This window comes from Ictidomys tridecemlineatus, chromosome X (assembly GCF_052094955.1).
Source record: "Ictidomys tridecemlineatus isolate mIctTri1 chromosome X, mIctTri1.hap1, whole genome shotgun sequence".
NCBI lineage: Eukaryota > Metazoa > Chordata > Mammalia > Rodentia > Sciuridae > Ictidomys > Ictidomys tridecemlineatus.
The window spans coordinates 107938155-107965858 of record NC_135493.1 but is presented as its reverse complement, the minus strand read 5'-3'; the positions used below and the strand labels follow the sequence as shown (position 1 = coordinate 107965858).

The window sequence follows — 27704 nt, the reverse complement described above, 5'->3', positions numbered from 1 at the left end:
TGTGTCCACCGAAAACTAAAAAATAAATATTTAAAAAAATTCTCTTTCTCTGTCTCTTTAAAAAAAAAAGTCTACAGGGCAAATAAATATTCACACTGGGGACAAGAAATTATAAGACAAGGGAGAAGTTCACTTGAAAATTTCACATGTTCAAAGCTGTAGTTTCTGATATTTTAAGTTTTTTTTTTTATCAAAATTAGAGTCCTGTCAAATTGTAAGGCAATCATTGAGAGATACTCATAAATATCATTAGATGTGTCTGTTGGGGAGGAGAAACCTTTCAGAAAGTGTTGTTTATTCAATGTGTTTTGTATTCTTTACACATGAGCTACCAGACGGTCTAGGTTATAAATTAAGGATTTAAAACAAAATTAGTTTACCTGGAAGCAAGAGTTGTATGGGAGAAGTACACTTTCACTCAAGTTTATAATTAGTGGGCTTTTATCATTGGGGTAGAAATTCATTTCTCTTAAGCAAATTTTTGTTTATATAACAAGGGTTGTGTTTGAAGGTGGTATTAAAACTGATTCACTCTTCATTTCTTGAACAGAAAGAGCCAGCATTTAAATGTGTACTGTGTGGGGGTTTAATTGCTGCTTTTTGTAACCAACTTTAGAGTCTTGTTGTAGAGATGCTTATTTTGATTGGTAATGACTTTATTCTTTCAAGCTGGACAACTAAAGGTTTTCCTCCTTTTTTTCTGCATCCTAAGAGATATGTATTTATTGAATTACTACTATGTGCCAGGCATTGTGTTAGGTTTAATTACAGCATGATCTCTGCCTTTAATTTGTTTGTAGTCTCTTAATCTTACCTTTTATAGAAGAGTGGTATGTTGTGATATGCACAGACCATTTGGTGGGCCTTTTAGTATACTGTATTTTACTGCATAATTGTTGCTGCTGTATTAACATATATTCGTGCATATTCCATGCATCCTAATGTTGCATCAAAGACTTTAGTAATAAATGAATTTTTTAAGTTGCTGATGGATATTTATTTATTTATTGTGCTGAGAATTGAACCCAGTGCTTCCCACATGCCAGGCAAGCACTCTACCACTGACCCACAACCCCAGCTCTATATGAATTTTAAGTAATACTGATACAAGTTTTTAAAATCTTCACATAATGGTATGCCACATATTTTTTTGCAAAAATAATGTGGCATTATCTGCAATGATTATGTGGCAAAATATGGTACTCATTAATATCATTGAGTTGGGGAGGCTAGAGATGGCTTTTCTGACCATGTGAACTTCCTTGTAAAATAAATAGATATTGGGTAATAACAGTGATTGAGTACTTATGTCTTAACAGTTATTGGGTACTTTCTGAGAGTGTTTACAAAGCAAAGTATACATATAGTTACCTTTAATTACAGTAGCCCTGGTATAGGAACCGTTAGTTAATATCTCTATTTTACAGTTGAGGAATTGGAGGCTTTGAAAGGTACTGTTTGCCTGAGGTCACACAGCTTATAAGTAATGCTGTTAGGTTTTGAACTAAAGTCGCTTATATTAGTATTCTCCAGAGGAACAGAATCAATAGGAGGTATATGTTTTGATACAGTGCACATATAGAAGAAGATGTTTTATGAAACTGGCTCTCATGATTGTGGAGGCTGATAAGTCTACCATCTGCAGGGCAGGCTGGCAGCCTGGGGACCCAAGGAAGAGTTGATGTTTCAGCTTAGGTCTGAAGGCAGTTAGTCTGTAGCAGGATTCCTCCTTCTTCAGAGGACCTCAGTCTTTTTGTCCTGAAGTATTTATCAGATTGGATTGGATGGAATGATGATGTGCTTTGTTCAAAATCCTCTTATTATAATGTTAAATCTCATTTTAAAAATATGTTCACAGCAACATTTAGACTGGTGTTTGACCAAATATATGGAGATTGTGGCCTAGTCAAGTTGACACAAAATTAACCTTCACATAGCCTAACTTCCTAACCTATAGTTTTAGCCACTGTTGGGAAACAGCTGTGAAAAGTGAAGCAAAAAATGACCATGGCATGATTATAAGCATAAAATATTTGGGGAAGTCTGGGTTGAAAGATGCATTTGGGAAGCATTAGTAGATGAGGCAGTCCTCAACTAGCTCATGAGTCTTAGGGTCAAGCTAAGAGTTTGAATTTCATTTTGAGGCATACCTTTTATGAAGAACAATGACAAAGGGTGAAGAATAATTTGGAAGGTAATGATGTGATGTTGGAGAAAAATAGAGTAAGTATATGAGGAGGATCTAAAGGATGATATGGGAATACAGAGGAGTTGCCATATTGGAAAGATACCACATAGTATAAGGTCTTGTTGGTTCATTGGATTAGAAAGGAACCCAGCCTTTTGTTTAGGTTGACGGTTCTTAGAGGGGCCATTTATCATGTTTGGAGTTGATTGAGGGTTTGGAGATGAGTAGAGTTTCGAATGCGTACTTATGGGACAGACATTTGAATATAGGCCTGGGGAGAGGGAATGTTGATTCATTTGTGTATGTGTGTGAGATTTTATATAACATTTGTCAATATCTGGAAACAATTTTGATGGTCAAAACTGGAGAGGAGAGAGACAGAGTGAGAGCAAGCACATACGTGCACACTCATACTGCTGAACTCTAGTAGGCAAAGGACAGGAATATTACTAAATATCCCTACAGAGAACACAGGATAACTCCCCATGACAAAAAATTATCTGACCTAAAATGTTAATAGTGCTGAGGTTAAGAAACACTGATATATTTGTAGATGTATATGTATACCCCTTAATGGTGGAAAAGAGATCTCAACAGAAGGTGTTGGAAGTTTTTGTATACTGTAAAACACCCACCTGCTTGTACTAATTGCATAAGGCTATATGCAGATAATTTATAAGTGATAACATTTCAAAGGCAACTGGAATATGAAAACACATCCTTGCAATGTTTATTGTCCTTGCTGGATAAATTAGTACCTCCTTTCTCTAATACTAAGGAAGTGAGCCAGTCATGGTGGCGGTGGCTCATGCCTGTCATCCACACTACTCAGGAGGCTGAATGAGGCAGGAGGATCACAAGTTTGAGGCCAGTCTTGACAACTTAGCTAGTGGGGCTAGGGATGTAACACAGTGGTAAAGCTCTGCTGCATTCAATCCCTAGTACCTAATATAGAGAAAAGAAAATAAGTGAATGTGTTCAAAAGGCAAAACAGCCAAATATAGTGACAAGTCATTCCTACACATGAAACTTGAATTCTAGATTTTTAGATTTGGAAGGCATCCTAGCCTCTTTATTTTGAAAATGAGGGTGCTAAGACCTGGAAAAGGAAATCAACTTAGTCCCAATTCAATTAGCAGTTTAAAGCAATACTCATATTTTACACCCTTGACTTTTAAAAACTAATATTTGTATAATGTTTTATCCTTGCAAGATATTCTTCCAGCACAAAGTTCTTTTTATTCCAATTCAGCTTAGGGAACTGGTTGGTAATATCACTCCAGTCTCAGAGAAGATAAATCTAAGGTTTAAAGACAATAAGTGACCCAGTATCACAAAGTGTTAAGTGGTGGAGACAGAAAGTAGAGTGTTCATTAAATCCACAGGTCTCATTTCTTGAGCATCTTATAGAGAAGACATAAATATGCTATATAAGAATGCCAGAGAATAAGAAAAATAGGGAAAAGGCAAACTAATATAATGAGGATGAAATAGATGTTCATCAAGTGGGAGAACTAACAGTCCTGTTTGAGAGCTGCTGCAATTTGGAGTAGGGAATGCTTAGATAATGGTTGGATTACCAAAAATCATAATATTTATATTTCTCAAACTTTTTCTTTCAAAACCATTCATTTTACTGCCCCTATTATGCTAATGTATTTTAAATTTCCATTTTATTTCTAATTTTATGTCATCATCAACCTAAGAATCCTAAAGCTATTGACATTTCCATTGTCATTCTGTTTATGCATTATTTGTTTAGAATTTGATCTTACTCCACATTCTCTTAACTTGTAGAACTTTTGTTGTGTTTATTATCTAAAACATGCACCATAGTTGGTTTTGTATTAGTAGGTGTTACTATTAGTAGATAGATGCTTTCAGAATAGGACCTTGAAACTTTTTTTTTTTTAAACTCTGGAAAGCTGCTGTTTTCTCTCTTCTGTTTAGTGGTAATGAATATTGGAATAGTCTGTAACAGCATCTAAAAACCTTTCATAACCTTTGATTGCATTGCCAGACAAAAGTATTCTATTTTAGCAAAATATGAAGACCCAGGTGTTATCCTGGACTTGCTGGCAGACCCATAAAAACATATCTCAGTAGTAGTTGGTTGCTGCTGCTGTTAACCTTGGCAGGAAAAAAAACATGTGCTTTCTGCTTGGTAAACCACATCATGAGTATATTCCTGAACAAATTATTTTCTTTAGAAAACAGTTTTTCTGATACACATTTTAAATTTCTAGTTCCCATCACCCTTCCCCAGCCTTTAGAGGCTCAGATTGGGGTTAAAATACCTTTTCATATTATTTTAATTATTGCTCTCCCCTTTCCTGTTTCCCCCTCCTCTTTTCCCCTAACGGCACTGTTCTGCAAAGCCTGCAATGATTGATATGATGGCAGTGCTGTCATTCTTTTTAACCAAAAAAAAGTCATTTTTGTTCTAGTTATTTTAATAGAGTCCCATTAAAGATGTATTGCTGACTGAAATATCGGCATGAAGGGCTCTCACTGAGCTGAGCCCAGGAATTAAGAAGTCAGGAAATCGGCTGCTGCATTGCAAGAGAGCCTTGTGTGACACCGAATCTCCTGATTGGGGAGATCATTACTGCTATTATGACTCGACTTGCGTAGGAATTTTAAATTCCATCTGAATGTCAGTAATAACCCTCTTAGCAAATTATCCTGAATAAAATCACGAAGGCATTTTATATAATAGGTGTTGAATTACTGGATAGATTTGCTAATTAAATACTCTTTGTTCTGCTGCAGTTGACATTACAGGGTAAGATCTTGAACAATTATTCTCAACAGCTGTACTTTGTTAAGGGAAAAATTAACCACAAAGTTTATTTTTTTACACTTGAAGTTGGCAGATTTTTGAAATGTGCTTGAAAAAATTCCATCATCCAATTGGTAATGAGTAGATAAATATGCAGGTGTTGCTGTGAAATCAGATAACTGCAGACTGCCTTATTAATGAATTTAGCGAGCCTTTATAGCCCTATTTTCTAGCCCCTGGCACTTATAAAATGATTTTCTGTCAGAATGGGTAGCTTTAATATTAGACATGTCACATTGAAGTGAACTTATGAACAGTCATCTTGTAATCACTCTACCTTGTGTCCAGTAGACCTTTCTGGGTACCTATGTCTATTTTAAAAATGCATTTTCTCAATGGGGAAACTATCTATAATATATAAGTTTTCAATTGTTGACTTCTAGAACATTTCATGTGGATTGGGTGTCTTAATAAGGCAAGAAGACATAATGAAGAAAAAAAAAACCAATAATGTCCAGGTTTGTGTGGTTTGGATCAGCAATGTTTCCCAAAGGCTTAATTAAGTGTTGAATACTTGGTCCCCAATGCAGCAATGTTCAGAGGTGGGACTTTTGACAAGTGGTTGGGTCATGAGAGCCTTGATCTCATCGATGGGTTTAATCCATTGATGGATTTATAATTGAATGGACTATTGGGAGGTAGTGTAAACATTAAGGGATTAGGTCTAGTTGGAGTAAGTAGGTCACTGGTGACATGCCCTTAAAGGGTATATTTTAATACCCGCCCCACTGCTTCCTGGCTGCCATGAGGAAGTGACCATGAAATCATGAGCCAAAATAAATCTTTACTTCTTTAAGCAGTTTCTCCTCAGGTATTTTGTCATAGTGACAGAAAGCTGACTAACACAACCTTCTAGGTAAGTTCTTGACTAATTATTTAGGCAAAAATTTCAGTCTAATTTTCCTCCTTTGTTACATGGGGCTTATGATACAACCTACCCTTTAGGAGTTTTCATTTAGCATTGTATAAATATTTATTAATAATTCCCATATACTCGGTGGGCCCTCTGCTAGATGCTAAGAATTTTGGTGTACTGGGTATACAGTAGCTGAGCCCACTCCAGTGAGCAGTTGAGAGTTGAGGGCTGTACCTGAAGGCAGCTTTGGGGTAATCCTGCCATTAGTACGTGGATAGGTATGGCACTGAAGAGAGCACTATGGTACTCAGAACTGCTAAGTGAAAAAGCATGAGAGGATAGGACTCATAATGGTTGTGGGCTTTCTTGTTGGCAAACTGGTAAGGACCTTGAGCCTGAGACAGAACATTGTTATTAGCTCCTGGTGAAGGCCACTGGAAAAGATGGTGGTTAATATGACCCACAGAAATCGGTACAACTTGTGTGGAGAGCTGTTGAGCTATATTTATATTTAAAAAAATTAAAACAGAATCTTTGACCCAGTGAGTCCACTCAGCAGTCTTTTATCTTTTTTACTGACAAATTTGTAAATTACATGTGTATAAGGATTATTTGTTGAAGTATATTTACAATGATAAAGATTAGAAGCAACCTACAATTGTGAGCCAGGCTCAATGGTGCATGCCCATAATCCCAGCAGCTTGGGGGACTGAGGCAGGAGGATCACCAGTTCAAAGCCAGCCTCAGCAAAAGTGAGGCACTAAGCAACTCAGTGAGACCCTGTCTCTAAATAAAATACAAAATAGGGATGGGTATGTGGCTCAGTGGTTGAGTGCCCCTGAGTTCCATCCCTGGTACTCTAAATAAAGAAAGAAAATAATAGTGTATTATGTAGTCATTAAAAAAGAATGAAGTTGCTGTGGGCTTGGAAAGTTCCTAAGATGAAGGTGTTAGTTGAAATAAGCAGTTGTAGCAGAGTCTGCAGTTTACCGTATTTGTTAAAAAATAAATCCACCAAAAGTTTTCTGCCACTAGAGGGGAAATTGTTTTGTTAGCAGCCCTCTGATTATGCATGGAAATGGTTGTGAGTTGGTGGAAGAGGGATCAAAAAGGTGAAGGTTGCCAGTTCCCATAGAAAATGTACACAGGGATGACATAGTAGCTTTGGTGCACATTGTGAAAGAAGAGTAGAAGAAATTGGTCACTGAATATGTTATAGTGAAAGTGTCACAAGTTGTTCCTGAGATACTTTACTTAGTAGGTAGCAGTACTACCTTATGGAATTGTCCATTGTGATGTGGAAAGCTCAGCCTTGCAGGTGGAAGGGGGATAGGGTAGAGAGAACTCTTGATAAGTAGTTCTGTCCTCACTATGATTAACTTGACCTGGGGTGATCTCGTTATTGCCCTTTTCCCAAAGGAATTGTCAGGTTTTCTCCCATAATACATATCCCTGTAATTTAAATGTTAAAGATGAAGATGAAGTGGAGGAGAATGTTTTTTTTTTAAAATAAGTTTACTGAATTTTAGTGTCTAGTAAAAAAAGTAATTGTGATTACTATGCAATATATCAGTTGACTGGTACAGGTTTTTTGAGTACCTGTTATATGTGAAGTCTACAGTTAGGCACAGATGTGCACTCTAACCTCTTGAAGCTTGTAGTCTAGTCGGGGAGGGGAACAAGCAGTCAATAAATAACATAAAACTTCATTTGCTTGCTAGAAGAAAACAGCAGGTCCATGTCAGAAAAGAATCATTTTGGGTTGGGCTTTATGAAAGAAGGGTTTTTAAAAAATTATTTTTTGTAGTTGTAGGTGGACACAAAAACCTTTGTTTTATTTATTTATTTTATGTGGTGCTGAGGATCAAACCCAGTGCCTCACACATGCTAGACAAGCACTCTACCACTGAGCCACAACTACAGTCCCATGAGAGAATGGTTTTAACTGAGGTTTTTTTTTTTTTTTTTTTTTTAAAGAGAGAGTGAGAGGGAGAGAGAGAATATTTATTTTTCAGTTTTTTGGCGGACACAATATCTTTGTTTTGTATGTGGTGCTGAGGATCGAACCCGGGCCGCACACATGCCAGGCGAGCGCGCTACCACTTGAGCCACATCCCCAGCCCCTTAACTGAGGTTTGTAAAATGCAATCACAGGAAGAGGACTGGGGAAAAAATTAGGTAGGGGACACACTTGCATGAAAAGATGATATCTGTACACTATAACTGTTGGAAGACTGGGAAATTTGTCCTGCCTGGCAAGAGGTTTTATGTAAGGGAATAACAGGCTGTATAGGTGGAGCTGGGCTTTGGGTGCCATTGCAGACCTTGGGCTTGATCATGTCAGCATTGAAAACATTAAGAAGATTGATGGTGATTCAGGGTAAGTCAATGAGATCTAAAGCCAATTAGAATGTTGCTTTAGAGGTGTTAGCAAGTTATGTTTCAGTTATAACAACATGGCCATGGAGTCAGGTGTTTTCCACCTTGTGGCCTGCCCTTCTCAGTATGTTAGCTTGTACTTTGAAACATATCCCTTTGTGGTTACAGTGTTGGTTGTCACTGCTCCAAACAGCCTTGTCTAAAAGACAGTTCAGTTTTTCTTCCCACCTCTTGTCACGAAGGAAAATGTTTCATGAAAGATTCCTAGAAGAAATTTCCTTACCTTTGATAATTTAGGATTATGTTGTCAGGTGCATGTGCCTAAACTGATCGACAATTCCAGAATTGAATTACCATGTTTATCTTAGGCCAGTGGTTGTTGACTCAGCTTGCAACATAAGCTTTTCAAAAGAGACTGCTGGGCCAGGTATTGTTTTTTAAAGATACCCAAGTGATTCTACTGTACAACCATATTAAAATCACTGGCTTAGCTTAAAAGGAATTCACTACTACCTACCACTCTTAGGGTGGAAAAGGAAGGGCTTCCTTCTCTACAAACTTAAGGAACATTTGAACAAAATTGGGAGATAATAAGAAAGGCAAGTGGATAATAAAAGTGGAAAGTAAGTGTAAAAGATGCTCCAAAGACAAGATTTACAAAAATTCATAGCATGGGGGACAGGAAAGATGGAATTGATCCTGTGAAGTTTGAGCTTAGTTGACAAGGAGGACTACTGCCTGGCCCACTGGAAAAGTGACTTATGGTTTAGACTGATGTTTTGAAAGATGGGTAGTGATGGACAGGTAGTAGAATGGAGTGACTGAGGCTGTGGTTTTGGAATCAAAGTGCCTCCGTTTATGTTCTTGTTCTGCCATTACTGAGACAAACTAGATACTTTGTCTTTTGGTATCTAACAAATTGAGGTATTAATCAGTAGTGGCTACTTCTTGGGGATTTTGGAGAAGGAAATGAGAAAATATACAAGGTGTTCCCAGCACAGTATCAGACACATATGTTTGAAAAGTCAGACATATGTATCAGACACATATGTTTGAAAAGTCCATTTCTCTCTGAGTCCTCACTATGTTATATATGTTGCTTCTGATTAGGCCCAAGTAATCTAGTTATCCGTATTTTTGTCTTCATTAATTGACTATTGAACCCTGCCTTTTTACTGGGCACTCTGCTAGTTCCAGGCAATACAGTGGAGATCTACTTTCTGCTTTCAAGGATTTTAGTCTAGAGAAGAATTTTAAATCTAGTGGAGATGCATACACATCTGTGGCTTTTTTGAAATCATGCAGGTCTATTTAAATAACAGTAATGAAAATGTTTCCTTTTGCCATATTATAAAGGGATTGTTTATTATGTGTTTATCAAAGATATGTAGAACTATAGATATATATATATCTGCTTGCATATATATATCTGGTTAAGAATCAGCAGAGAGGCAAACATTTTTAATTATGTTGATATTATTGCTTTGAGGGTTATTGTTAGGAAACCTTCAAGAGCTTTAGAGCTTTAAAGATACATGGGAATAGCAAATCATGGAGTTTCCTATCTATTTATGTTTATATTTAGAGTTTTGTAATTGTATAATACATTAATCTTGATTTTTGTTTCGTTTAGATTTTGATGCATACAAAAGAGATGGTACAGAAGGTAATGCTGAGCATTTTCATTATATAACAACTCTTAAATATCATACCTGGTGACGTTTTTGTATTCAGGGAAAATTGTAACCCAAACATTACTGAAAATTGCTTCTTAGGATGCCTAGTTTACATTTATAATCCCTCCTAATGGATTACAGCTTTTTTCTTGTACCAACACTGATATGATCTAGCCCCTGCTTGAAGCCTATATGTGAGCATTTCAGGCAAATTAGTAACAGTGCTAATTAGAGTTTATTTCCAGGCCTTTATACTGTATGTTCTCCAGTGTTGTTTGTTATGATTGATTTTTTTGGCACTGTTCATATTCTACTAAATACTGTTTGAAACTGTTAAGAATTTAATATGGATTTGTGCCCCAGAATTTTTAAAATCCATTATGTTTCTGCTCCTTAAATTGCTGTGACCACTAAGCATGTGGTACAGTGGATAAATATAGGCCTCGTTTCCTAGCCGCTTGTTCTCCTTCTCATGATTAAATTCCATATTTTGTTTCAATTAAACTAGACACAGTTCTTTTCCACTCTGTTTTAAGAAAAATTGAGAGGTTTTCTTAATGTGGTAGTGCTCACCTTTCCAGTTTGTAGATGCTTAGTATTCAATCACCTGTCCTGACAATACAGAAAAATAATTTTAAATTTTTGAAAAGTCAGTAGAAACTGTCATTTCTATAGTATGGAAAACATTTAGTTTTATTGTGTATAATAGTCACTGAATTTGTTGTTAATTTTTATAATTTTGACTTTTCATTAGATGAATCTTGAAGTTATTTATGGAGATACAGATTCAATTATGATAAACACCAATAGCACCAATCTGGAAGAAGTATTTAAGTTGGGAAACAAGGTAAGATAACTTGATGAAATTATTTTACCCAGTTTTGTGAATACGATTTTTAACATGGAATAACATAAATTCTTATGTATGTGCATGTGTGTTTCTGAAAATAATAAATTTGATGCTTCTGAATTCTTTATTCTCTTATGTTTTTTATACTGTACTCCAAATAATGGTTTTGAGGGTAAAATTCTAAGGTAATTGTTTATTCCTTAAGTGATAGATACATTTTTTTCCTTTGACAACAGTCTATGTGATGTATGTTTAAGATGTTATCACGTTAGCATTTACCACATTGTCATTCACAAGGAAATATATGTCTAGTGGTATTCAGATATATTTTATACATAGATATAGGTAAATACCTGCCTACCTACACCCCCCTATTCCTATAATTTTTTGATGGTGTTGGGAATTGAACCCATTCTAGGCAAGCACTATAATACCAAGCAACATCCCTAGCCCACAAACTATAATTCTTTTTGGGGGGGGGTGGGACAATCAGGGATTGAATTCAGGGACACTGGACCACCGACCCCAGCCCTGTTTTGTATTTTACTTAGAGACAAGGTCTCATTGAGTTACTTAGTGCCTCGATTTTGCTGAGGCTGGCTTTGAACTAGCGATCCTCCTGCCTCAGTCTCTTGAGTCATTGGGATTACAGGTGTGTGCTACTGCACTTAGCCAACACCTATAATTCTTACAGGAGTATTTAAAGTATATCTGAAAAGGCAAGGAGACATTTAGAAATAATCATATGTAGCATTTTTCCAAATAAAAATTAACAACTGGCAAGTGTTTCTTGAGCACTTGCTATGTTAAGATATTGTTCCAATAAACTAAAAATGAAGATATTATCTTTATAACCTACCAACTTCTGATTCCCGCCCCCCTCCCCGGAAAGTGTAGAATTTAAATTTTACTCTTCACTTGAGAGCAGGCTGGAATATTGCACTCATTTCTACTGGGCCTTGAAAAGCTTCAGTTTTTCCCTAGGGATGATGGTCTATGTATTGCCAGTGTTGGAAAGAGAAGAAACTTGGTTTATTTTTTTCAGCATGTAGTTATTTGCTTATATTTAAGGAGCTAAGGGATATCTTAGGCATTGTTTTAACATTTCTGCCCACACATCTACTTATTGAACTATTTTAATTGCTTACTAAGTCAGTAGTTTGAAGGAAAGTACATATGTAGTAGGCCATTTGATTCACAGAAGACTCATAATTTCCCATAATTTACGCATATTTCCTGAGCCTGGTCCAGCCAGTTCAGTCCTTTGTTTGAGAATGATGATACATTATTGCCTTTATTTTTCTAAATTGGTTTTTATTCTTTGTTTTTCAGTGTCTTTGCATTGTACCCACTATAAGACCACACTACATTTAAGCCAAATAAGTGCCTTCTGATCTTATATCACTTCAAGTTTTGCTTAGATTAATTCTTGTGAAATTGAAGAATGTTCATCTTCTCCCTGTCAGTTTAAAAGCTAACATTAATGTTTGAAATTTTCACAGGTAAAAAGTGAAGTGAATAAGTTGTACAAACTGCTTGAAATAGACATTGATGGTGTTTTCAAGTCTCTCCTACTACTGAAGAAAAAGAAATATGCTGCTCTGGTTGTTGAACCAACATCAGATGGGAATTACGTTACCAAACAGGAGCTGAAGGGATTAGATATAGTTAGAAGAGATTGGTGTGATCTTGCTAAAGACACTGGAAAGTGAGTTCAGCTTTCAGTTTTGCTTTTGTTGTTTGTCTTTTAAAAATTCAGATGTTGATCTAGAAAATGCCTATAAGTCTGCTAATCATAAGGATATAATAATTTTTTATTAATATTTCATATTAATAGTCCAAACTTATTTGAAGTAGAATTTTACAATTAGATGAAAAGTTAGAAAAAGCCAGATTTGCTAGGTAAGAAATGCTTGCTGTCAGATGCTATCTCATGAGTTTTAACTCATGGTGAGGGTAAACTTTCACATTTGGATGGTTATAGAGTTGATTTCATAGATGTTGGTTTGTTTTGTTTTAATTTTCCTATTTTGAAAGTGCTTTGTTTTGTGCCCTGGGATCTTCCTGGAGCCTGTTTAGGAACATAATTGCTAAAATTTCCCCATTTCATGGCTTAAAATATTCTGGAATTCAAAATGGGGCACAGAGTGAGGCTTTGTTCCCTTCATATCATTTGTGTATAAAAGAGTTGTATTAACTTCAGATTGATTTAAGAGTTCTCAAATATTGTGGGTGCCTCAGGAATAATAAATGTCATAACTTACTCCTTTGCTTTGTAACTGGGACTGAAGATTGTGATAATAAGACCTGTGTGTATGAATTTTTTAGGGTCATGTTAATGTATAAAGCACCTATTTAAAAAATGAATTTGAGGTACTTTATATACCAACTTTCAGATACTCCTATTTTGTGAATTGGATCAATTCTGAAAGTAGAAAAATTTTTTTCTTTACAGCTAGATTTTAATTTTTGCTAAATACCAGCATTTTTTAAACTTATTTTCCAGTGTTCTTCTGCTTTGAAGTTGGGAGATTGAGCAATTGTTGCTTCTGCAAAACTACTCTTGATTAGGCAAAGTTGATCATCCAAGTATGGGTCATGGTTAGCTTTTTATGAAATGTAGTTTGAAATGCTTCATTGCCCCCAAATGTACCCAAAGATGAAACTACTTTGTATAGACTGTCGATTAGAGTGTTCTCTTTAGCTTTGTGTTTTCTAAGAAAAGATGCATCATAATAGAAGTAAATTTCTCTGAGTTAGAAATGTATTAGTAATTAAAGCTATACAAATGTTTTTGTCAGGGTTCTTTTTCTGACAAATTATAATGCAGCTGTCAAACTCTCGCTCTGCATTTTCTCAGAAATGGGTAAAATATTGGCTTTCTTAACTTCTTTTTCCTTTTCCTTTGGGTTTGGTAGAATAACATGAATTTTTGAGGAATAATGTAAGGTTGGAGAATACTGACCAATTTATAATGAAGCTGAAGAAAGAGCTTTATATTTCTACTCATCTAATACTGGTCATCTCAGATGGAAATATCTTGATGATACCAGAGGTAGTATCGTAGTGCTTTATGAGGAAAGTGAAATAATTATCTTCTAAAATTTTAACTTATGGGTAGAATATAACTGCTTGAGAATTTTATAATTGCATAAAAATATATGGAACACACATTTTTCTCCATTGCACTTTGTATGAAGCATCAGCTACCACATAAATGAATGTTCTCTATGTCTAAGGGCAAACCTGACCTTCCAAGGTTGGTAAATCTTTGGTACAGTTAGTATTAAAAAACAAAGAGTAACTGCCTTTTGGACATATTAACCTTATATTAGCTGTTAGTATAGCTCTTATCCATACATTAATCTAATGGCATGTGTCTTTCTTTTCTCTATTTAAATAATAAAATATGACATTTTAAAAATTCAATTTCTCTCTTCTCTCTCTCTCTCTCTCTCTCTCTCTTTTTTTTTTACAGCTTTGTCATTGGCCAGATTCTTTCTGATCAAAACCGGGACATTATAGTAGAAAATATTCAGAAGAGGTTAATAGAAATTGGAGAAAATGTGCTAAATGGCAGTGTCCCAGTGAGCCAGTTTGAAATTAACAAGGTAAATGTAGCATTTATTGCTGAGCCCAGCTGCTGTCATGTGTTTTTCTCCTCCTTCAGATAGTTGAAGAACCACCTCGTCCTTGCAATTTAAATAAATTCTAGCTGGTGGTGCAAGCTGCTTAACAACTATCTTGCAGATTGAGCATTAGCCTACCTCCTCCATCCACAGGTCCTGCTATGTCTTCCACAGAGGCCTTCCAGATTTCTTACTTTAATTCTTGAAAGCCTGGTTTCCAAAGGTTCTGGGAGTGATATAATTTATGATCAGGCACTTGTAAACACTGTATTCTTCATAAACCTCCCAAGTAATACCTGTTTGTAGCACAAGTGTATAAACTTGGTGCTTGCATGTGTACACATATGTGTAACTTCACAGATGGTGATCCCTAGAGGTAGTGTATTCAGAAGACGTTTGGGGACAGTTATTTAGAATTAAGATGGTGGTAACACTTTCTGTATATTCAAAGAATTTATGCTTTATTAAAATTTTAAAAACCTTTAAGTTGCACTTTATGGATAGTTTTAGTTGTTAAAATAGGAAATATTTTTCTTACCTAATTTGAAAAACAAAATCTTGATTTCTAAAGTGCTGTGTAATAAGCAAGATGTTAGGTTAATAGATTTTTTTTCCATTTGAAGAGAGTACCCTTACATATTCAGAAGCTAATTTGCAAATACCACTTTACCCATTTTGTAATAGATTTCTTTGTCAAAGCTCATACAAAAAAATTTTAATGAAAAAGAATCTAATGATGACATTAAAAATAATTTTTAGAATGAAAACTCATTCATAATACCCCTATGCTAAAGTAATGCTTGTCACTTTTGCATATTTCCTAACACTTTTACGTGGCCCCAACTGTAATATATATTATTTCAAAACCTATTTTTACTGAACATAAATATTTTTCTACATTTCCATATTATCTTAAAATCATAATCAGTATACTTATTGATAAACTATTTTATGATATGTATTTATTTAAAATATTTGTTTGCTGATTATTTTTCTATTATGTAATAACTACTGAATATTTTTATTGACTTATCTTTTGTTTTTAAATGAGTTGCATTTGTATATTGGTTCTTTGAAATATATTTTTTAAATATTGATGGGCCTTTATTTTATTTACTTATATGTGATGCTGAGAATCAAATCCAGTGCCTCACACATGATAGGCAAATGCTCTACCACTGAGCCACAACTCCATCCCTGAAATAAAATTTTGAAGTCCAAAGATATAAATATCTGTATGGTTCTTGCAAAATTGCTTTGTAAAACGGTTATCAGTTAATAATAAACAAACATGTGTGCTGTCTTCATCACACTTTGCTTGTAGTGGTGATGATTTTTAAAAATTACCATGCTATCATAATGAATGTGCAACTATATTTCACAGTTGGATTTAATTTGTATTTCTTTGACTCTTAGAATGAATATTTTCTGTGTATATACTTAAAATTTGTATGTATTCTTAGGTGAGTTTTTTGTAACCCACAACTTGTTTTCATGTCTCTAATGTCAAAGAAGATGATATATATATATATATATATATATATATATATATATATATATATATATATATATATATATATGGAATATTTGCCATGACATTAGCTCATCCCCTTAAGTGATGCAGGATATATATATATATATATTGGCATGGAGTCACTTGTGCCATTTAAAAAGTGGTTTCCTTTGAGGTATTGCTTTATTTCTTTTTCAAAAATTTGCATAAGTATAATGACTTCAGTCTTCTTATAGTCAATTCTTACATCTATTCTACATATTGTATCCCTGATTTTTTTTCTACCTTCCTATCCCACAGGATTCCAGGGATGAGTTTAGAAGGGTTGGTACAAGCATAACTGTATTACTGACAAAATAAGTAAGCACACTTCCTCTAGGGTAGTGGGCCTACACTGTTGTCTTCTCATATTATAGGTGTATCTTCAGGTTCTGATCCATAGTCTATGTTGTTTTATTATTTTAAGTGTTTATTGATAAACTTATACAACTTTAGACAGAATAGTATCATGAATCCCCATGTATTCATCACTCAGCTTCAATAATTGTCATCTTACAATAACATATTATTACTAATCAGAGTTAACATGCTTCATGCATAGTGGGTTAGGGGATATGCATGCATTCTTCAATGGCAGAACTGATACTGACTTACTATATTTATAGTCTCCATATTGCATATGATAGTTGCTGGCAAATATCAGTAAGCTTTGAAATAAGTTATTTGCTTTTTGAATTATCCATTCAGCAACAGGGAGTACCTCTTTCATGTGCAGTGCTAGATTCTGGAATATAAAGTTGAGTAAGGAAAGCACAGTCCATGTTTTCAAGATCCTAATGTACTCTGAAAGGTATTTAAAGAAGAATTTATGCAGTGTTGATAAAAATAAGGTAAATCCTGAAGAAAGAATTATCTATATCATAGTTATAGTTCTGTGTCTATTTACAGTAAGCTATTCATATGTCAAAGGTGATGTGTCCTCCTGATAATCTTTAATATTGATCTGATGGCTTGAATTATTTAAAATTGTTTTTTTTTTTTACACATTTTTACATTTTACTACTTTCCAAAGAGAGTAGAATGGAAAAGATTATGTGGCTGGTTGTAGATGGTATCATGACAAGATGTTTTTATATTATTATTATTTTGTTTGTTTTTAGGTGATGTTGGTAGGACTTGAAAATAGCAGGTGGGTGATTAGGGTGTAGGTCTGCATAACAAACAAAATTTTAGCCCTTTTTCCAGAAGCTCCTGAAAATATGTGTACATGATTTTTTGAACTATTTCAGTCTTAGCTTAAATATATTTCATAAAGTAACACAAAATACTTCATAGCTGACTTTTATAGATCTGACTAAACCACCAGGAAACATTTTTTAAATCAAATCTTCTAAATCTAACTTGTAAAAATCTTCAAATATTCTGTCTAATAATTAGAAAGTATGCCAGATGAAAATCTGGATTCCTTATCATTGTACTAAAGAATAGTTAATTTAAAAAGATAATGGCTTTCTTAAGTAGAGTTACATCAATTAAGAATTCTATACAATATTGACCATCCATGTCAGTCAAGAGTTAACATTATCCAAGTTGGAAGAGCTTCGGATACTTGGAGACTTTCCTAGGTACTCTGCTATACTGATTATAGGATTTAGAAAGTGTGTATAACTTGAGTTTGTTTTGCTATGTTTGAGGACCTACTTTTTCTACCACAGTAGTTCTCAAATTTCAAGGTCTCAGGACACCTATACACTCTTAAAATAATTGAAGACTCTAAGAGTTTTTGCTCATGTGGCTTTTGCTTATATTTAGTATTACAAATTAAAAAGTATTATTAATTTATTTTAAAATAGCATAAATCCATTATGTGATTACAAAATAATGTTTTCTCATGAAAAACAACTATATTCCAAAACAAAATATAATAGAGGAGTGCAATCATTTTGTAATTTGCAAGTCTTTAATGTCAAGCTTATTACAAGATTACAAGATATCTGGATTTTTATACCTGCTTCTACATCCAGTCTATTATGATGTGTGGTTTTTTTCTTTAAGTATAGGAAGAAAATTCATTTTTACATTAATACTTCATTAGAAAAAGGAGAAATGTTTTAGTATTTTTTTCTGATAGTTGTATATATTCTTTTTTAATCCTATACCAAAGCTCTATAGATAATATTTTCTTAAATGTTATTTGTAAAGTGAAATCTGAAGTCACACCCATGAATGGTTTATACTCTCTTAATTAAAATATATTGGTCTGTGTTATACTTTTGATTATTTTTTCTATGCATGACATTATGGAATGGTCATTTGTTAAATGATTGGTCCCTGTATGTATGTGTATCTTCCAAAATGGACATATTTCATTTTTTATTATCAAATATCTCATTTTAAAGTATTTGTAGTTTTATCAGAAACATGTTTAAGTATCAGGAAGCTGTCAAGCTCACAGAAGTGAAAACAAGTTTTTCAAAATTCTAATTTGTACTTGAAAGCTTGAATTTTATCACTGATGATACTTGCTATCAGATTTTTTTCTTGAATTTTAGTTCTTGTTTGAGAAACTGTTTGCTAAGTACCCATCACATAGTTTGCCATTTTTTAAAAGTAAAAATGATATTATGTGCAGCTAGTTTAGTTTGCAACTCAAACAATTGCATAATGTGCTTTTCTTAGAGCAACGTATTTAAGTATTCCATGTGTGTATTCTATATTTTGTCACACAAAACAGTAGTCTTGTACCTAAGGGTTGAGAGCTTTAAAAATTATTTTTTACTACTTTATCAAGGATATTTAACTTGAAACTGCATAGTGGTGAAGAATACAATGACTATTAGTACAGTTTGATAACTGCTGCACTGATTCATGTTTATAAGGCACCAACAATTGTATTCACCATGGTTTCTGCAATATCAGTACAAATAGTACTGTCATGAAAATAAATAGTTTTGACTTTGAGATCCCTAAAGGGGTGTCAGGAACCCCCAGGGGCCTGTAGACTGCATTTTGAGAACAGGTAAGCCCATTAAGCAGGTCACTGGTCCCCATCTTTCTTCTCATTTGTTAAAACCTACCCCTTATAAACCCATGGTTCCCCTGCTTCCCTTCGTACACATTGAATTCTAGTCCCATAGACTTATTTTTTTCCTATCCCTTTGATCTTTACCTGAAATATTCTTGCCCCCTTTACCTTTTGTAAAAATCTTGTTTTTTTTTTTCAAGTATCAGCTTAAGTTCTTTTTATGCTCTCAGCTGGAAGTGATCTTCTCCAAACTCTCTCTATAATGCTTTGTTCACATCTTCCTTAAAGCACATGTAGCTTTATTGTATTTTTTCAGTGGGGGTTGAGGTTCATTCAAAGGGGAGAGAGTTTTTGACTTAATACCAGTGACTGCATCTTATTCATCCCATAGTACTTTATAGTACTTTAATTTAGCAAATTATTTCAGGATTGGTGAAATAATTTATTCAGCAAACATTTGACTGCTACTGTTTACTATGCCTTTTTCTGAGCACCATGAATAGAGCTTTAATCATGTTCCTGCTCTCATGGGGCTTGCTTTCTACTCTGCTTCTGTAGAGCTTGACTTCTGGTGCCTTCCGGATTTATTTAGGCTAGAAGAGCCTTTGAGAAACAGATTATTATGTCAGAGTTGCTGTTATTCATCTGTCCTGACTAATCAATTAATTCGTTTGAGAGAATTGTGAATGTTGATAGAAACTCTGAGGCTATATAGAACACTGGATTTAGAGTCTTGATTTTTTAAAATATATTCAGATATTTTTGCAGCACAGCACATAAACTTATAGTTCTTTTTTTTTTTTATGCTGGGAAGAGGATTTGAACCCAGCACCTAGTACCTACAAGGCAAACGGTACCCCTGAGCTATAATCCTTTTTTTTTTTAAGGTTGCATCTGGTTATGTTAATTAGTAAATGCATAGAGGATCCTTGAGGATGGATGGACTGTTTAAATATTCTGTGGCTGTGTTTTCTACATACTTTTCATTTTATGCTTATGTGGCTAATATGATTGTAGCAAAGATGTGTTCATTGTATATCTCTGTTTGAGAAGGGTTTTATTTTAAGGTTTTGGCTTTTTCCTTCTTTTTTTCTATTTTAGGCATTGACAAAGGATCCCCAGGATTACCCTGATAAGAAAAGCCTACCTCATGTACATGTTGCCCTCTGGATAAATTCTCAAGGAGGCAGAAAGGTGAAAGCTGGAGATACTGTGTCATATGTCATCTGTCAGGTAAATCATAATTCATAAGACTCATACCATTTAAGAATCCATAGTAAAATCCAGAATGCCATAGTGTCTTATTTACTAGTCTTCGAAATAATTGATCCTGTAAAGAGATGACTCAAAAGTCTAGCTAGTTTTACAGCGTTTAAAAAACATTTATTAGGGATGTGGTATGTTTTATTAGAAGTTTTATGAAATACTTAAGGGTTGTGTTTTGGTTCAGTGAAATTATTTTGGTGAGATATTTATAACAGTAGCTACTCTTTCAACCCTAAATTAATTTTAATGAAAATATATTATAGGCTGTGGGTGTGGCTCAGGGGTAGAACACGTACCTAGCATGCACAAGGCCCTGGGTTCTATCCCCAGCATCACCCTAAAAAAAGAAAGAAAGAGGCTGGGGTTGTGGCTCAGCAGTAGAGTGCTCACTTAACATGTGTGGGGCACTGGGTTTGATCCTCAGCACCACGTAAAAATAAAGGTATTGTGTCCAACATCAACTTAAAAAGAATATTTTAAAGAAAGAACATGCATGTAAGTTTGGTCATGTGTCCAGCACTATCCCTTTATAGCTCCTTAGCCTATATCAAAATAATTACTTGGAAAAAATATGAAATCTGAGATTATATGAAGGAAGGTTGAGAGACCCTAAAGATATACATTATGAAGAAAACACAGATGATCCAACCAGTTTCCTTTCTCTTTCTTTCTCCCTTCTCTCCCTCCATGGAGAGGGAGTGCCTGTTTGCTTTCTCCCTGTTTCTCCCTGTGTGAGGTACCTCTGATGAACTGCTTGGCCTTCTGAAACAGTTTTAAACCACTACCAGTTTCATTTGAGACTAGCATGCTGCTGACTGGGATTGAGACAGAGATATAGGACAGAAGAGCAGGGTTTTTTTTCCTTGAAAGCACTTGATTCTAATTGGAACAAAGAGCGCTGTCATCCTTATTCCTTGTTTAAAAAAAAAAAAAGTCAGAGTCATAAGTCTCTAACCAAATTGTTTGAAATTATTATGGTTTATTTGCCCCAAGGCATAATTCATCTGAATAAAATTTTTCTTTTAAATTATTATTAAGAATTTTATCCTGATTTTTATTGCATTGTTATTATAGTAAAGCATTAGATAAAACTTTAAATTCATTGCAATGATTGATTTTTGTTAAATCAGTGTGTTTTTAAACCACAGAGCTTTGTAAAAATTTAAAAGTAGACTGTTACTCTCTGCTACATACTGTAGATGATGTACATAACAAATGATATAAGTACATGGACAGGAATCAGCACTTGACTCTATCTCCCTCCTAGGGTTACCCTTGATTAAGAACTGTTACAGAAAGCAAATTCCTGCAGGAAAATATTTCCATAAATGTCTGACTTGCTCAAGCCCTTAATGTGCTTTGCATATTGCCTCTGACAAGTCTCATCTCAAAAAAACAATTTTCATATTATGCAAATAAAGATTTTGGTAAATAGGTTAGTTTTTTTTCCATTTATATCTTTACATACATGGAAAAGCTCTTAGATTTTTAATGACAGGACCAGATGATAGCATACAACTTTGAAAAAATTATCTAGGTGTGGTAAAATAGCATCTAATGATGAAATCAAGCCACAATCATAGTTTGGCTAAAGCACAGATGAAGAAAGCACAGATGATTCAACCAGTTTCCTTTCTCTCCTCCCTCCCTCCCTCCATGAAGAGGGACTACCTGTTTGCTTTCTCCCCGTTTCTGGAATGGAGACATATGCTAACTTACAAAATAGGATGATTAATGTATTTAAAAGTTTATATTCCTTGTCTAAATATCAGGTCTTAATGATTTCCTCTTCTTGGTCTTATTGCTATATAAAGGCTCAGTGATGATTCTAGGGTAGTACAATATGTCCAACTGTGTATATTTTTTGCATTTTCCATCCAGTGATAATAGGCCTTAACTTGTTTGCTTTTTTAAAAAATAGTTTATGAGGGCTGGGGTTGTAGCTCAGTGGGTGAGCACTTGCCTCGCATATGTGAGACACTGGGTTTGATCCTCAGCACCACATAAAAATAAATTAAATAAAGATATTGTGTCCATCTACATCTAAAAAAATATTTTAAAAATAGTTCATGATTCTTTTTATTATCTTATTCTCTTTAAATGCCCTAAGATAGGCCTCTATCTGTGGAACATGCCCCCTTTCATCATGTGTGCTAACTAGAAGTTCCCACCACTTTTGCTTTTAAGCAGCCAAATTATTCTTTCTGTGTATCATAGCACAACTGTATTTTTAGAATAAGCTTGAAAATGTATGGAAACAAATTTTAGGAGGACTGTTTGCTGCCTTAAGCCAATGTGTCTTCTAAGGATAGCCTACCTCCTAAATAGGTTCTATTTTATTTAGATTTTACATTTAGATAACTTATTCAGACTATAAGTTCAGAGGATAATGTTTTGGTATCTAATTTATATTGTAGTTATTCTCTTGTTAAACATATAGGAATTATTTGCTCAGATCTTCAATTCTGTGTGTTCACTAATTTTAATCTTTTTTTTCTTTACTTTCATTGGTCATAATTTGACATGCCTTTAACACAACTGTCTTAAGGGGCTCACTTATCACTCATTTTACAAGTTTTTTCTGTTAGATCCCCACCAATAATGACAATATAATTTTGAGCTTCTGGTTGTCGCTGTGAAGTTCAGCAATTGCTACATGGGCACTTCAAGGAAAACCAACACTGCAACCTGTTTGTGCATATACCATGGGGTCTTGCTCCAGTTTGAGAATTAAGTCTCTGTGAGATATATCTTGACATAACCTACATGTTTTCCCAGTATAATATAGCAAACCTCGTTATCTAATCAATTCTGAATTCTTCCATATTTGAACTGACATAAGAAGTATGCTCAGAAATTTTCAATTGTTTTTTTTAAAAAATGTGCCTTTATATGAGAACTTCTAATGATATAATGGAAAATAACTCAAGTGCTTTTTTTTTTAGTTTTGAGATGCCAGCAAATGCTAGGCAGGTATTCCACCACTGGGCTATACCCCTAGCTCCCAAGTGCCTTTAAAAAATATTTTACCTCTAAATATTTGATTTAAACTCATTAAAAATTATTAAATGCCACTGGAAGCAGTGATGCAGGCCCGTAATCCAAGCTACTTGGGCAGCTGAGGCAGGAGGATTGCAAGTTCCAGGCCAACCTGGGCCACTTACAGAGCTGAGGATTTAGCCCAGGCACAGAATACTCCCAGGTTTAATTCCAAGTACCATAAAAAATTATTAAACTCAACAGAAAGCTATAACTCTATAAATCAATCAAATTTCACACATTAAAAGGCAGTCTGATCTATGTGGTGCTTAAAAACACTGCTTAAGGGTGTTTTCACACTATTTTTGTCCTTGACTGTTGCCTTATGTTCATCTGACAAACTTCTAACAAGCTTCTAAATGGGCAACAATTAAATTTGATTAATTCTATTCAATTCCTTTTACTATGTTGTGAACTCCTGAAAAATAATAAGCAAATTTTGAAATCTGAGGTTTACTTCCTTTCTACGTGTTTCACTGTATCTTAGAAGAGGTAGAACCCAGCTGACAAACAGACCCAGTTTGTTTTCATCCGGAGCTAGCCAGAGAGAGCGAGCCCTGCCTCTGGTCTCTGGTAAAGGCAGTGATATTGCCTCTGCTTTGGGCTGGATGCTGAGCTTAGATGGGACTGATAGTAGCAATAATAAATGAATAGGATTCACATCATATTCAATTCTATAGAGCAGCTGAGCACTGTGAATATTTATAATTTACTAGTTGAAATATTAAATTCTATTTCATATGAGAGGTAGAGTAAGTTGTTAGATGTTGATCTTATAGAGTGATGACTTTTTTGATTCACAGGTGATGACATCACCACAGAGCTGTATGTGGGCTAATTATATATAATTTCACAACTTTAATTTTTAGAATGAAAGAGAAAGCCCTTAAAAAGAGTCTCTGATCACCTTCCTTTCCAGTCCTTCATTCCAGTGGCCAGGTACTTGTTTTTTGAGCACTGCCACTCACCAGGATATTATTTTATATATATATATATATATATATATATTTTATAGATAGAATTTTTTAATATTTATTTTTTAGTTTTTGGTGGAGACAACATCTTTATTTTATTTTTATGTGTTACTGAGGATCGAACCCAGCGCCCCCGTGCATGCCAAGTGAGCGCACTACCGCTTGAGCCACATACCCAGCCCCCAGGATATTATATTAATTGTATTTATACTTCTTATATAAATCTTGCATTATAACTTTCTATTCCATGGGTTTTATTCTACAATCTTTCCCCCTTGTTCATTTGCTTCTCAAGGATACATAAAGCTCTCATAGAAAATACTCTTCAGGGATTAGGGAGAGTCCTTTTAGATGGTATGTAGGCTGGAAAGGATAACATTAACAGAATTGTTACAATTTTTTTTTTAGTTGTCAATGGACCTTTATTTTATTTATTGATACATGGTGCTGAGAATTGAACCCGGTGCCTCACATATGCTAGGCAAGTGCTCTGCCACTGAGCCACAACCCCAGCCCAAGAATTGTTGCTTCTTTAAAAAGCCTTTCTGACTTGACTAATTGTTACCAAGTCTTCTCAATGAGTTTTTATGATATGGCAGGTGAAATTATTTAGTCTAGCCAGTGCCATCTTGTTGGTTTCATATTTTGACAAAACATAGAATTCAACACATGCTGAATTTATATTCTCAGACAGTTGATGAGATCGAGACTGAGAGGTTTTTGATTGTCCGTCCTTCCTTCCTTCCTTCCTTCCTTCCTTCCTTCCTTCCTTCCTTCCTTCCTTCCTTCCTTCCTTCCTTCCCTCCCTCCCTCCCTCCCTCCCTCCCTCCCTCCCTCCCTCCCTCCCTCCCTCCCTCCTTCCTTCCCTCCTTCCCTTCATGCCCTCTAGGCAAGCATTTTATCACTGAAGTACATCCCCAGCCCCTTGATCTTTCTACTCTGCTAAGATAAAGACGTGAAATAAAATGTTCAACAATAAGTCAAAAAGACTTCTTGGTGTTTGGAATTAAATTTTATGGATACATAAAATTTAAACTGTTGTCCCTCTGATCAAGCAAGTGTGTATTATTAAGTCACTCACAACTTTACCTGTCCCTGTTTTCTTTTAGGACGGGTCAAACCTCACTGCAAGTCAGAGAGCCTATGCACCTGAACAACTGCAAAAACAGGACAATTTAACCATTGACACCCAGTACTACCTGGCCCAGCAGATTCACCCAGTTGTGTCACGAATCTGTGAGACAATAGATGGAATTGATGCAGTGCTCATTGCAACATGGTTAGGTAGGTATCCCAGACTCTAGTATACTTTCACAGTGTAACAGTGGTATATACAGTCCTTCTTTGTTAGGATGCCTATTTATGGGTACAGTATTGTGTCTGATACTTCTTTGTTTATGGTTAGACATTTATTTTTGTTGTTGTTTGGTTACTGTCTCCCCTCATAGACATGTGTTTGCTATATCTGTAACCTCATGCCTGCTCTACAGTTGGCACTCAGTGAGTAAATGCTGAGGCAAAAGAAAGGCTGAACATAAGATTTCAAATACCATTAGTCACTGAGCTTACATCATTGTAAGTTTATTTATTAAGGATATTGATGATGTCTTGCTTATTGATTAATCTTATCTATTTCTAAAGGTATTTTCATGTGAAATGAGAATTTATCTTATCATAAAATTTTTAATTTTAATTTTCTTTCAGTGTCCTCTTCTCACTTTAAGTTGGCTTGCTATTATTCTCTAGGCTTGCTGTTATTCTCTGGGAATTGACTGATCCCTAATTTCTCCTCAGCTATCCTTGAGACCTCAGTGTTTTTGCAGCATCATCCCTTTGTGTATCACTATTATTGTCATCCTTTGCTTAGAAATTTATTTCTCAACCAGCCCTAATTACATTTCTAGACAACCAGCACATGTTCCATTACTTTTAAGGTCCTTGTTCTCTAGTTTGTTGTGCACTAAGTCGAATGTTTTTAGAGTACTATCCTTAGTGGCTCCTTGCTGTCAATAAGTCAAATCCAGATGCCACTGTCATCTCACAGACTCTAATTCTGGCAATTATAGACTAACCTCCAAGCTCCAACCTGTATTTCTAGCTTTATATCTTATTCGGTCTACACTACATACCCTAAATAAAGCATTGCACATTCTGGCTTTGCTTCATGGAATATTCTCCTTTCACTACAATGTATCCCTTAAATCATGGGCTTTGGCATCATAGGGACCTGAATTTTAATGCTAGTTCTACTATTCATAAACCTTGGTCTACACATTGGTTTCTTGAAAGGTAGAATAGAATTACTTAGGGGGAATAAGATGTGTATGAGGTGGGTAGGAAAGATGGTAGAATTAGATGGACATTATTACCCTAAGTACATGTATGAAGACAAGAATGGTATGACTCTACTTTGTGTACAACCAGACATGAAAAATCATGCTCTATATGTATACTATCAATTGAAATTCATTCTGCTTCCTATATAGCAAATTAGAATAAATAAATAAATGAATAAATTTTAAACAAAAAGATGTGCATGGGGCAAAGGGAGTGCTCAGTGAACAGTGTTGTAGCCATCTCCCAACTTCCTTTCAAATTTCAGTATAAATATGTCCAAACTCCTCTGGTCTTCAGGATTTGCACATATTACTCAGTATACCTTTGTGGAATGAGATTGGTTTTTCCATAGGTGATTATTGAGGCATGTATTTTCTATTCTGGCCCTGTTGAGTATGTTTCTGAACTCATTCCTGCCACCCCCATCCCCACTATTCCATCAGTGTCTTATCTGGAAGTGGAAACTCATTTTTGACATTTGCCTAAGCAAAACATAATTAGGAAGATAAAATTCTGCTACCAAAATAATCATATAATGTATTCTCCAAGTTGAGTTGTATTTGATGATGTTTATAAATCCTCAGCTGGGAGGAGGGGACTATAAATGCATGATATATTTTAGCCTCATTTTTTTCCTCGTATACATTGAGTGCTTCCTCTGTTGGATGCTGTGATAAGTACTTTGCATATCTTATCTCATTCAGCCCTTGCCACAACTTCATGAAGGTATGTCATATTAGTTCTCTTTTATAGAGAAGGAAGCCAAGACTTAGAGAAGTAACTAACTTGGTCTTGTCACATAGGTAGTAAGTGTTCAGCTTTTATTGGATTTTAAACAATGTGTGATTCTGAAGATTCTATTCTTAACCACTGTGCTAAACTTTATTGCAATAAATAGTGTAGCTCTGAGAGGCTAGAAAAGATGTTCTCAACCACATTGCTATGGTGTGGATGTATAAGCATGTGGAGCTTCATCTTTTTTTTAATGATTTTTTTAGTTTATAGATGGACACAGTATCTTTAATTAATTTTTTTTATTTTATGTGATGCTGAAGATCCAATCCAGTGCCTCACATGTGCAAGGCAAGCGCTCTACAACCCTAGCTCAGGGAGCTTCACACACACCTTTA

At 34.9% G+C, this 27704-nt stretch overlaps 1 protein-coding gene across 5 annotated transcripts in view; it reads left to right on the top strand.

Moving 5' to 3' along the window:
• Pola1 (DNA polymerase alpha 1, catalytic subunit) overlaps positions 1-27704 on the top strand; it is a 310385-nt gene that overhangs the window by 124639 nt on the left and 158042 nt on the right. For all 5 annotated transcript variants that reach the window (XR_013431896.1, XM_078035011.1, XM_078035013.1 and 2 more), the window contains 6 exons: positions 9899-9931; positions 10696-10788; positions 12294-12499; positions 14270-14402; positions 20060-20191; positions 25347-25521. Coding sequence is in view for 4 of the 5 variants with exons in the window: in XM_078035011.1 (XP_077891137.1) it covers positions 9899-9931; positions 10696-10788; positions 12294-12499; positions 14270-14402; positions 20060-20191; positions 25347-25521 (772 nt within the window). In the remaining variant the exon portion in view is untranslated. The remainder of the gene's footprint in view (positions 1-9898; positions 9932-10695; positions 10789-12293; positions 12500-14269; positions 14403-20059; positions 20192-25346; positions 25522-27704) is intronic.